Genomic DNA, 12,823 nt, shown 5'->3' on the forward strand with positions numbered 1-12,823 from the left:
AGAAGTCATTATATTCTCTCTCTATAATGCTATGTGTTTGAATGAAACTGTTAAAGACATATTAAGGAATATTTGGTTGGAAAAGTGATCGGTGATTAAACTACGCCTTGCTGACTTTGATTAGATAGTGCAGCTATTTTGCAATCTTTGGCGTTTAAAAAAAGGGTCTCAGTGCAACTGCAACCAAATTCCAATTGGTTCTTGTGATGTAGTTGTATATAGAAATGTGATTGGTAGGTAATTAAAACTTTATAAAGAAGCAAATAAAAGTACTACATGAAAAAATTATGTTCAAAAGATACTGCATTATGCTACACTTTGAAGATCACATAGTTTCATAACCATTTCCGGTGATCATGAGTAGAGTTACCAGAAAAACAAAGTCTTGAAACATGAAGTTACAGGCCCCCATAAAGAACAAAGCAAAAGAAAGCAGATCAGTCATTCCATAGGCAATGATGAAGGGTCTGTCTTTGTATTCTGGAAGACCTAAAAAGTGGCTTGAAAACATTAAGTCCTCAACTCTGAAATAGGAATACAAAGGCAGCGGGTTTCCAGAGCTTTCCACCCATTAGAGGATCATAAGTTTCATTGTAATGACCGTGTAGAATGGTGGCTAAGTTCCTTCATTATAACGAACCCAAGACAAAGCACTGATTTTGCAGCTAGAGAGTGTTTTGTGAATTATGTCAGGAAGGACCAGACCAGCCTCAGAGCGTCAGCAGGTGCCTCAATCTTACATCTTTCTGTCTTGGTTTTAATCACAGATGGGGAGCAGTCCCTCCTGAAGTTGAGAACCTTTTTTTTTTTTTTAATTTTCTTTTTGTTGTTGTTGTTGTTTGGGTTTTTGTTTTTGTTGTTGTTAAGTTTTCTGTTGTTTTCGTTTTATTTTGTTTCTTAGCTTTTGCCTTTGTAGTGGCCAATAAACCACCACAAAATATGCCCCCTGAGCATAAGATTATTTTGTCTTAAAGCGACTGGAAAAACAGCAAATGCTGCTTCTTTGTTTTTCTTAAAAGCAGATGAAATTCTCATGTGAAAAGCATCCTCTCTGTATTAGAAGCAAAGTAACATTTTTATCATCCAGGACAAGAAGTTGAGACAGATAATATTCTATACAAACTTCTAAAATCAGTGTCTTCCTCTAGCCTTCCCACGTAACAGTTATTTTTCCATAATTGCTTCTCTTTGTTCAACCTACTGTAAAAACATGCAGGTTGGGCCATTTCCTTGGGTCTTCATTTTTTATGAAGTCTCTCATGTCACGTAAAATTCATATAAGTTTGTATTCAGTAAGTCCTCATTTAATGTCTTCGATTCTTAAACAAAACAATGTATTACAAAGCCAGTTTCACCATAGGCTAATTGATATAAATGAAGATTAAGTTCCTACAGCATCTCATCAATGTTGTAATGAAACAACGTGAATGAGACATTAATCGAGGACCTGCTGTACTTTTCTCTGGTTTAAATGTTTTATGTCCATTTAATTCTCAGGCCAAGATGAAAAACCTTTAGAGGGGAAAGTTAAAGTTTGCCTTCTTTGTTCCTTTCTTATCTGTGGAATGAATACCAAACTTTTTAGACATCTAATTATGAAGATATTTCAGTATCATAACTTAAACAGAAGTGATTGTTAATAGGCATCCTGCTGAAACTAACATTTTTAAAAAAATAAATTTTATTGGGGAATATTGGGGAACAGTGTGTTTCTCCAGGGCCCATCTCCAGGTCATTGTCCTTTAATCTAGTTGTGGAGAGCGCAGCTCAGCTCCAAGTACAGTCGCCGTTTTCAATCTTAGTTGCATGGGGTGCAGCCTACTATCCCATGCAGGAATTGAACCAGCAACCTTGTTATTGGGAGCTCAAGCTCTAACCAACTGAGCCGTCTGGCTCAGTGGCAGCTGGTTGTCTTCAATGTAGTTGTGAAGGGCACAGCTCACCGACCCATGTGGGAATCCAACCGTCAATCCTGTTGTTCAGAGCTTGAGCGCTAACCAACTGAGCTATCAGGCCACCCTGGAACTAACATTTGATAGATCCTTTGCTTAATACAGTTCCCTGGACCACCAAATTTAGGCCAAGGAAAAGGTACATAATTTTGCAATTCATAAAAAAAAAATCAATATTTTAAATAATAAAGGAATCTGAAAGTTACATGTACAAACTAGGATTGAGGAAAGCCCTTTAAAACAAGACTAAAAACTGAAAGAAAGTAAGAAGACAAAAATCAATAATAATGCTATTAAAATGAAACAATTTAAATATATTTAATTTTCCTGCACAATTATAATGACTGGATATCTTCATTAGAAAGTGACTTATAAAATATTTGCCTGAATTTGTGCTTGTATATCACAAGGAAATAATGCACTAAGGAAAAAGACACCTTTCCTTCTATAAGTGAATGCCATTTGAATTCCACACTATCTTCTTTACCTGTCAGCTTTTATCTGTTGTTCATATCTTGAATCAACTCTTCATAATGACTTTCCTGGCTCTTCCAACCTAAAATCATACCTTTGGAGACCTATGCAGTTAGCAAAAGTTGACATTTATTCATTTATTTATTCCTCCATCCATCAATTATTTTCTTGTAGATGCTTTCAACTTGTTAAATTTGTCTACGGTGCTTTATGGTTGGTTAGACTGTCATATATATTTTATGGACCACTTTTGTCACTTCTGTTTTGAATCATGGTGTAAGTTACAATCTTGGTGGAAGGCACAGCGTCTTACTCTGTTCTGTACCCTCCCCCGCATTGTTTGTACTGTTTCACATAGAAGTCCGTCAATAAGTGTTTATACCAAGAAAGTCAAAGCAGAGTTCCTACTGTCACAGAGTTTCATAAGCTTCTCCTCATAAAGTAACCATCACACACTAGATAACACAGCCTAAACTGCCTCCCACTGCTGCGTTGATGTGCGTAGCTTAAGTATGTGTTACATACGCGGCCTGGATGGCATCCACTGTTTGGTAAACGTTGACATCTTTCTTTCTCAAATTCTCACTACAATTGAAGTGATTTTCATGGGCGGCCATAGATATTTTTACGATGTATGTTTAACAGGAGAAAACATTCTCTACATTAAGGAAATTGCTACATTTACGCTCCTATAATCCCAATTTAGAAAAAGAAAAGACATCAGACATATTTATCATGGAAACCATTCTCAGCTGTACTGAGAACATTCCTATTAAATGCATAAAATTAATTCTGCAACTTTATTGTGAAGATATATAAATGTAACTTTTAATTTAAATGAACTAAACAGATTTGCTCTGATCACCTAGCAACAGTCTACAATCTATTTAGAAAATGACATTTCATTTTTTTTCAAGTGAAAAGCTGTTATGACCTATTCTTTGGATTCTCAATTTCTTTGAAGAATAAAACTGTGAAGAAAATGAAAAAATATACGAAAGATTTGGAGAGAATATTTGCAAAAACCTACATATGATAAGAGTTGTATCCAGATTATATAAAGAGGTCCTGCAACTCAATAATAATAAGAAAAGCCACCTAAGTGAATTTTTAAAAACTTTGATAGTTCACCAAAGAAGAATGCACGTGACAAACAAGTACTCAAAAACATTAGTCATTAAGGAAATGCACATCAAAACCACTATCCGCCCCTACCATGGCAAAAATGTAAAAGAATGATAGTTATCAAGTGTTGCTGAGATGTGGAACAACTAAAACTCATCCATTGCTGGTACAGCATGTTTTGGGAAACAGTTTGACAGTTTATTATAAGGTTAAACATTCATTTACATGACCCAGCCATTTCACTTCCAGATGCTGAAGAGACATGGGAACGTGTCCACACAAATACTTTTATACTCAAATGTTCATAGCTACTAATATTATTGACAATAATCCTGAACTGGAAACAACCTAAGAGTCTATGAATTATTGCTTGAGAAATGAATTGTGCTGTATCAGTACAACTAAACTATTAAGAAAAACATGGTTACAAATGAATAATACATGCAACAACATGGCTTGATCTCAGGCATGAGACTAAGTTAAAGAAGCCAGAAATTTAAAAAACAAAAAACAAAACATACTGAATGATTCCATCTATATGAAAGTCTAGAAAAGGTACAACTAGTGACAGAGAGCAAATCAAAGACCGTTACCTGGAGCCAGGGATGGAGAGGAGGGCAGATTTGCCTGCAGAGAGCCACGAGGAAGCTTTTGGATCATTCATGTGTTTTGAGCTAGTGATTACTTGATTGTATAGATATTTGACACTCATTGAATAATATACTTAAAATGGCTGAGTTACAGTTGATGTAAATTATACATACCCTAACGAGGGAACTCTGCTGTCAATTCAGTTGTTACTCCTTTAAAGATAATCTACCTGTTTTTCCTCTGGCAGCTTTTCAGACGTTTTTTTGGAGGGGGCAGGGAGTGTTTAGTATTCTGCGCTTTCATTACATAATGTGTGAATTCATGCTCTCATCAATTCTGAAAAATTCTCTACCACTGTCTCTTCAAATATTGTCTCTTCTTTGTTTCTTTTTATGTCCTTCCTGTGGGACTCTGATTATACTTGTTAAATTTTCTAGTAATGTTCTTGATGTCTCTTTAACATCTCTTATAGTTTTCATTTCTTTACCTCTCTGTGTTAAATTCTAAGTAATTTTTATAGGTATATATATATTCCAGTTTAATACTCATTTCTTTAAGCTTATACTCCTCTGGCTCTTTTTGCCCACCTATTTAATCATGTATTTTAAATGTTAGAAGTACTGTTTGGTTCTTTTTAAATGTCTGTTCTTTAAAAATAGAATAGTGCTCTTTTTCATATTTTTAATTATAAAAATATTTAAATAGATACAACTTATATATTCTATGTTTGATAAATCCAGTATCTGAAGTCTTTGGGGCTCTAATTCTGTTGTCTGTTGTTTGTCCTGACTCATTAATACTGGCTGTTTCCCTGTGAGTTCTGTTCTTTTGAATTCTGAGTTCCTATTGGCTGGGACTTATGTATAGAAAACCTGAAAACTCTGAACTGACGTATAATTCCTGAAGTGTCATGTATTTCCTTTTGCCAGATTCCTGGGGCCAATTATAGTTAATTCTTAACTTTCCCAGATCACACAAATAGGGCAGCCTTGAACTCTCATCTCACCTGAGAGCAGGAAGTGGATTTACAAAGAAGATTTTTTTTTTTTCTCTTCCAGAGGCCAACTCTAGATAGGCAAGTGTCCTTCACATTTCCCTTTCCTGATGGTAGATTGATTTTTTCTAGTCCATTCTATAGGTGATGATAAAAGAGATATAGTTCCAATTTCTGATCTTCCTGAAACCTGACCGCTAGACTGCTGGTGCCTTCATGGCAATGAAAACCCAGAGGCTTGGAATCCAGGCGCAGTGAATATCCTCAGGGCAGCCATTACTTTGGGCAATCAGAAATATCAATGGGATGGCTTGAATAATAGAAAAGTAAAACATTCTAATGAATCATGAATTGTTAATACTAATGGCCTGAGAGAGAGAGAGAGAGAGAGAGAGAGAGAGAGAGAGAGAGAGAGAGACTTTGAATATGAATTTGTTCCTTTTTATTGTATCAAGAATTATATCCACAGTTTTGTATTCAACTGATGACACTCAAAAGATTCAGAAACTTAAAAATAAATATTGTTTTCAAGGTCAAATCAAATTGTAGACAATCATTCTTCATTTCATTTATAAGATCTAGGCAACTTGTCTTGGTAAAGCTAGTACTAAAAATGCCTTTTCGTAGACAGGTAGTTAGAATACCATACAGAACTCATTTTTGACTGTCAAAACTGAAAGTATTTGCAAGCCACAGATATATACAACCTTGTAGGCTGACACCTCACTTAACTCTTAAATCACCTAAAAGATTATCTTGTCTTTCTTTAATGTGAATTCAGGAGCACAGAACTATTTAAAATTCCTTCTCTAGAGGAATTCTATTAGAAGTATTATATTTCTTCGGCAGTCCTAAAAGAAACCAGCTCAATATTTTATCATTATATTTTTTATAGCTACTTAGGGTTATTTTTTTTAAGTTATATTGAAACCAGAGAAATAGAATATGCACTGTGTATACGGCATGGATTTTACCAGGGTTCTTCCATACCTGTCTGATATCTAGGTAAACTGTCTAGAAGCTTTGCAACCATCAAATATGTACGTGATTAGTAAGTGAAAACACAAAAACGTAGACTGCTTTTACCTACTACTCTGCACATTTAAATATGCACAAATAGACACTGCTTTCACAGGTTTTTAGAGTGTCCAGGAAGGGCATAGGAATAAAAGAAAAAAATAAGATTCATTGTACCATCAAACATATTCTATAGTCACAGCACAACTGGGGGCAAAATAAATTATTGAAGCATAGCTCAGGTAAATTTAAGAGACTGATGTTGAAAGATAGTGGGTGCCGAATACATTCTGAATTATGAAATGAAAGAAAAGCGTGGAAGAGGTGGACACTAGCAATAATAACTGCCACTTACTGGGTTCTTACTATACATCAGAACTGTACTGAGGGCTTTCCTTAAAACAGTCTCAACTGTAAAAGAATCGTTGAGTGTTTAACATATGCCACTTTTTCCCTAGAACAACTTTCTGCGTTAGGTACTATTTGCCCCATTCTACAAATGAGGAAACTGACATTGCGAGTTTCATCAACTTGCCAAAGGGCTTCCATAAACGGAAAGTGAAGGGTTACGTCAGATACAAAAGCCCAAATAGGCTGATTGCAGAGACCAAGCTCTATAGCACCTCTCCATTTTTTTTTTCATCTAACCACCACCCTTAATCTTTTATGCTGGTTTTATTTCATAATTCTGCTTGAATGATTATTTGAAGAGACAAAATGGGTAATTGTTTTCTAAGTATTTATTCAAAATAGCTAGTTTAATAAGGTAAACACTTGTTTGGACTTATTAGGAGACTGCCTTGCTAAAAATTAAGTGGAAAAAAAAGTCTTCTTGTCGTTAATACTTGATGTGGGATATTAGTTCTTTGAAGCAGTAACATGATATAAAAGCACTAGTAATGTCAAGAACTAATTGCCTGATATTAATTGAAGGACACATATTACAGAGTATGTCACGATAAGATGTATTCAACTTGTTCTTCTTTAAAAAGTTGAAGCTCTTCTCAGTAGTAATTAAAAATAAACAGCAGTCATTAACTTACTGTTGGCTTCTAATGGCCACAGCAATACTTCCTTGCATGAATGATTTACTGATCTAAAGCAAAGTAATTCAACACTGAGTTTGTCTTGAAAATTAAAAACCATTCCAGAGAATGAATAGTTTCCATTTCTGTGGCACCAATTTATGTGTAGTTTTCATTTTTTACGCATTCTTCTGCCCATATTCAACTTGATAACTAACAAAAATAATCTGACAGGGCTGCAGCTCCAAGAACAGTGTTCCAAGCTGAGCTAACAGGCTTAACTTTACAGTCATGGGGGTGATATTCATATATTCATTCATCAACCTTTCAACCAACATTTATTGAGGAGCTTCTTTAGGCCACGTATTTTCCCAAAGGCTTTGGGGAATAACAGAAAAAGAAAGAAAGAAAAAAACAAGGTTTCTGCCTCCTAGAGACTTTATTATCGTAGAATTGGAATAATGTTTCAGTCTATATAGGTCCCTTTTACTTAACGGGTTGTATCATAATTCATTTAACCAATTCTATGCTGTTGGATATTTAGGAAGATGATTTATTTTTGTTCTCAAAAGCCTGTGTTGAAACACCCCTGATAATAAATATTTGTCCACATTTCTTTTTTTTTTCTTTTTTCTGTGGTTATTTGTGATTGACCTCACTAAGTATCAGGAAACATTTCCATTAGGCAAAAACCTTAAAAATTTGTGAACCCTTAAGTTTCCCACCTAGTATCTGAGAGTGTTTGATGTGCTAAGTCAGCATTCCTGCCTCAGTGCTATTTATTGTATGACATTGAAAGATTGTTCTTTCAGATGCTAAACTTTTCTTTCCCAAAGGTATCAGCTCACCCACTAATTTTTCTGAATTATTCTAATACCAACTGCATCTTATTCAGGCTCTTGCTGGTAATGAACTTCTCAGACATTCTGAGCCCAATAACATCTTTTGAATTTTCTGTTCTCTCTCAGCCCCCTTTATGGGTAGGTCTCAGAATCCACACTTCTGATTACATCTTTGAAACATATTTTTACCAGTAGAATAACTACGTTAAAAGATTGAACATTTTAGCCTATTAATAAATTTGGAAAAAAATAAAAAAGAAAGAAAGAAAAGAAAAAAGCCCACCTGGCAAAAAATGAAAAAGGTTGTATCATTTTACATTGCCACCATGATGGGTGAGGGAGCCTTTCCTTATTCCATTTCCTCGCCAGGCTTAAGATAGAATATTCCACTAAGTGTGAATCCTTGATCATTGAGCTTTAAATAGTCTTCAGAATTGCTAAAATTTTTTCTCATTTTCTTTCTTTTTCTTAAATCAAAGTTTATTGGGGTGACAATTGTTAGTAAAGTTGCATAGATTTCAAACATACAATTCTGTAATACATAATCTATATATAACATTGTGTGTTTACCACCCCGAGTCAGTTCTGTTTCCATCACTATATATTTGACCCCCTTTACCCTCATCTACCACCTCCCTCCCCCGTTACCCTCTAGTAACCATTAAACTGTTGTCTGTGTTTATGAGTTTTTGTTTCTTCCTTTGTTTGTCTTGTTCAATGTTTTCCTTTCAGTTTTATATACCACATATCAGTGAAATCATATGATTCTCAACTTTTTCTGTCTGACTTATTTCGCTTAGCATTATACTCTCAAGATCCATCCATGGTGTCACAAATGTTCCTATATCATCTTTTCTTACCGCTGAACAGTATTCCATTGTGTATATATACCACAACTTCTTTATCCATTCATCTATCAAAGGACACTTTGTTTTTTTCCATGTCTTGGCCACTGTAAATAAAGCTGCAATGATAAATGTTTTCAGATTTTTTTGAGTAGATACCCAGGAGAGGGATTGCTGGGTCATATGGTAATTCTATTCTTAATTTTTTGAGGAACCTCCACACTGCCTTCCACAGTGGCTACTCCGATCTGCTTTCCCACCAACAGTGTATGAGGGTTCCTTTTTCTCCACAGCCTCTCCAACACTTATTACTATTTGTCTTGTTGATAATAGCCATTCTCTGTAAATGTCAATTATGTCCATAAATGTATGGCTGATATTTACCAAGCAACTACTAACAGAACTAATGGGAGAAATTGACCAAAACACAATTATAGTAGAGGACCTAAATACATCATTGACAGATACGGATTTTCTGTTTGGATCATCCAAACAAAAAATAAATAAAGAAATATCAGCACTTTTCTCATTTTCAATAATAATTTATTGAAATAAATAAATTTATTGAAATAAATAATTTATTGAAATTAAATAGTGCTTAGCAAAAATTTTCAACTGACATTGATAGTTTATGTTTAACAAGAGATCATCCAGGTTTTTTTCTCTCTTATTATCATGAATTTTAGATTATTAAGAGATCATGAGAAATGATGTCAGGTGATTTGAGAAGTTTCTTTGACTAAAAAATGAAGATTGCAGCTGACCAAGAGTTGAATATTGACTTAAAAGCAAATGTTAGGGGGGAAAATATTATGTATTTTGTTAGCACTTACTGAATTTCATTTTAAAGAAAAGCATATTTAGGATATTGTGAATTAAATTAAGTAGTCAAAAATGATACTTGGTGCTAATGCGTTTCATTGAAGCCCAGCATTTACCTACAGAAAACAAACAAATGAGAAATTAGTGTGGATAGCTTTACGGAAGCTATCCGTTTAAAAACGTAGTTATGGCGTAGCCTTGTGGTTAACCCATAATAACCTTTTGTATCCTTATAACAGCATTTTTGCCCTTCCTAATTTTGTCGCTGAGCTATGTGCTCTCTTTTCTGTTCTCATCCCATTGGGTATGCCATTTCTTTCCAGAACCATGGGACATAAGAACCGCTACGTGAAAGTACCCCGCGGCCATATCTGGGTTGAAGGCGATCATCACGGGCACAGTTTTGACAGTAATTCTTTTGGACCGGTAAGTCACCTTGTTGCTGATGTCATTGGATTGCAAAGGTAGGCGCACAGGTGTGTCAGATTGTTTGCTCAAGTAATCCAGCCAAGATTTACCGTCAACTTTATAGCAGAACAGTTTATGTTTGAAAATTTCCTGTGAAGCAAGGTTTGTGTGTGTGTGTTTCGTAGAGAAGAACTCAGGCACCTCAGTAAAGTATGGAATGATGCTTTCAGCTGACTGGCTGATCCCAATGGAAAGGTCTATTTTTTTTCCCCACTGAAATGCTTTGTCCCTTATGGTTTCAGTTAGTGTTGAACAGAGGTAATGGGTAAAAAACTTACAGCCATCAATTTTCTACATTGTTCGTTACAAATGCAAATATCGTGGAAATCATATTGGTAAGTAACATTTTTGCAGCATTTAATTTATAGCAGAAATGCAGATATTCCTATGCCATCTTTATATTACATAAAATATGTGACTAAACTGATACTTTATAGTTTTTCATTTTTAATGCATATAGAAATTCTGTATCTATGAACCCCTGCAATATATCATTATACAAAGCAAAGAATCTTTTAGTTAATGGAAATTGCACCCGATTTCTAGTTATCTATGTCTGTTTAAGAACTTGGATCTTCACCTGTTATATTTTCCTAAAGCTAATATTGAACATCTTCAGATATATTTGCAAACAAAAAATGTATTCATATTGTTTTTTCTAAAACTTAACATTGGTGGTCTCTATGGAACATTTCCTTTACCTATCATGGGGAACCCCATTATTGTTACTGGGGGGCAGCCACTTTGAGTCTCCTTTGGCTAAAAGTGCAATAAGAGAGATGGGATTATAGATAAGTGGAAGAAAAGTAGGCGAGAACTCCTGCTTCTCTTTTGTAGTTGCAACGATAATAATAGAATATCTCTGAGGTCTTTCTTGCTTTGGAATAGTAATTATAACAAACATACAATTTAATCTTTGTAGGGTACACCAAAGAGGGGATGAAGAGATTGGGAATATTGTAGACCACTTATCATCAGTAGGCGTCATTGTAACAAACGAAGTTAGCAGCAACTTAAAAGTGCAAGTAAATCACCTGAAAGTAGTTCTATTTGTCTCCCATTAAGATTAAATCTATTTGATGTATCATGTGTTTGGCCAAGTCCACATTAAAATATTAGTTAACTTTAGTTTGGGTTTTAAGTGGTTAGGATAGAAAGTCTGAATGAAGTGTTAGAAAACGTTTTGTTGTCAGTTGTGGGGTGTGTGACAAATAATTAGTTGCTCATAATAAGTACTGAAATTAGAGATTGGTTTGCTTTCGCTTTATTAATAAATTAGAGCCAAAGTGATATTATTTCTATAATTAATATTCTTAGTGAGTTTCTTTCCACGTGCTTCCTTATTTGGGAGAGGAGAGGACTGAGTTTTTTGCACATAAGCCTCAGGGTATCAAGTCCATTGCATGGCTCCCCAGGGCTCCCTTTCCTGCTGTATATTTCACAGTAGCATTTGGAACCATTGAACTATGAGTTTACCTGTGAAAATGTATCAGGTATGGAAATATCCTGTCACTTACATCTCAGAAAGATGAAACGGTGGGAACCATGTGAAGGACAATCTCATTGTATTTATTACAGTAAGAAACTACAGTATGCAAACCATTGACAAATGTATATTGTGTGTAGCATTTTAATGCCATTTGGTTGACATCATGTATTTAAATGAAATCTTCTTGTGCATTATAACTTGAACCAGTAATATGAGCTGGAGACACAAGGCCACTTTGAAATTTAGTAATTCTTTCCTTCCTTTTTTAATGGTTATATATATTTAGAGTGATTTTTGGTCCGTGGGTTGGACAAAGCCGTCGATTTCCATTCACTTAACTAGTTGTGTGTGTGTGTTTTGATTAACAAATGGTTATCTGAATAATTTGATAATTATTTTAAAGTTTATAATTCTAAAGAATAAAAACTACAGTTTTATAATTCGTAAAAACTAAAATAACCTTAAATTTTAAATTGCACAAAGACAAAAATTATTGTGTTTTCCCAATAATTTTCAGTCGACATATTTTTTTCATTGGTTTATCAATAACCTTAGGCTTTTTAGATGGTTGATTCATTTCTTCCCTTGAAAGTAGGGAATGTACTTTCCCTGGATGTAAACAGACTATGTAAAGGCAGGCAGGGTTGTCGCTAGGATGCTTATCTTGACTTTGTGGCTATTGATTGAAGCCTTTACCTTTCATTTTCCTCCCAAGTAACATTGGCAGTGTATCCAAGTACACTTAACATGCTTTAATTCTTTGTGTCGTAATTACACTTCATCATGGAATCTACCCAGTTTATTTTAAATTGTTACCTACTGGTAATCATAATGGAGCTGACTTTCTATACTGAACTAGACTTAGTTGCAATCTGAAGGAAAATAAGAAAAAGAATGTCTCATTCTGTGTTTTGTTTTTTTTTTTCAGTTTAGTTTATTATTTCCTATTCATTTCTTAATATTTGAATTTGCTTTTCTCATTTGGATTATTGCCGCTATATATAAGCTCTAGAGGGAAGTAAATAGTTTTATGACTGAAATATGAATAATGGAATATGAATTTAAAATAGCAATATTAAGTTTAGTAATAGACTATAATGCAACAGAGCGAGTTCTGACACCTGTCTCTTAACTTGTCTTCATGCCGTTGTGGAGAAAGTAGTCGACTCTCTTACGAAC

General features: G+C 34.5%; 1 protein-coding gene across 2 annotated transcripts in view; it reads left to right on the plus strand.

Moving 5' to 3' along the window:
- Positions 1-12,823, plus strand: part of IMMP2L (inner mitochondrial membrane peptidase subunit 2) — a 722,895-nt gene that overhangs the window by 553,816 nt on the left and 156,256 nt on the right. For both annotated transcript variants that reach the window (XM_081079271.1, XM_081079270.1), the window contains exon 6: positions 10,011-10,113. In XM_081079271.1, the coding sequence (XP_080935397.1) occupies positions 10,011-10,113 (103 nt within the window). The remainder of the gene's footprint in view (positions 1-10,010; positions 10,114-12,823) is intronic.

Source organism: Rhinolophus hipposideros (assembly GCF_964194185.1).
Source record: "Rhinolophus hipposideros genome assembly, chromosome: 18".
Classification (NCBI taxonomy): domain Eukaryota; kingdom Metazoa; phylum Chordata; class Mammalia; order Chiroptera; family Rhinolophidae; genus Rhinolophus; species Rhinolophus hipposideros.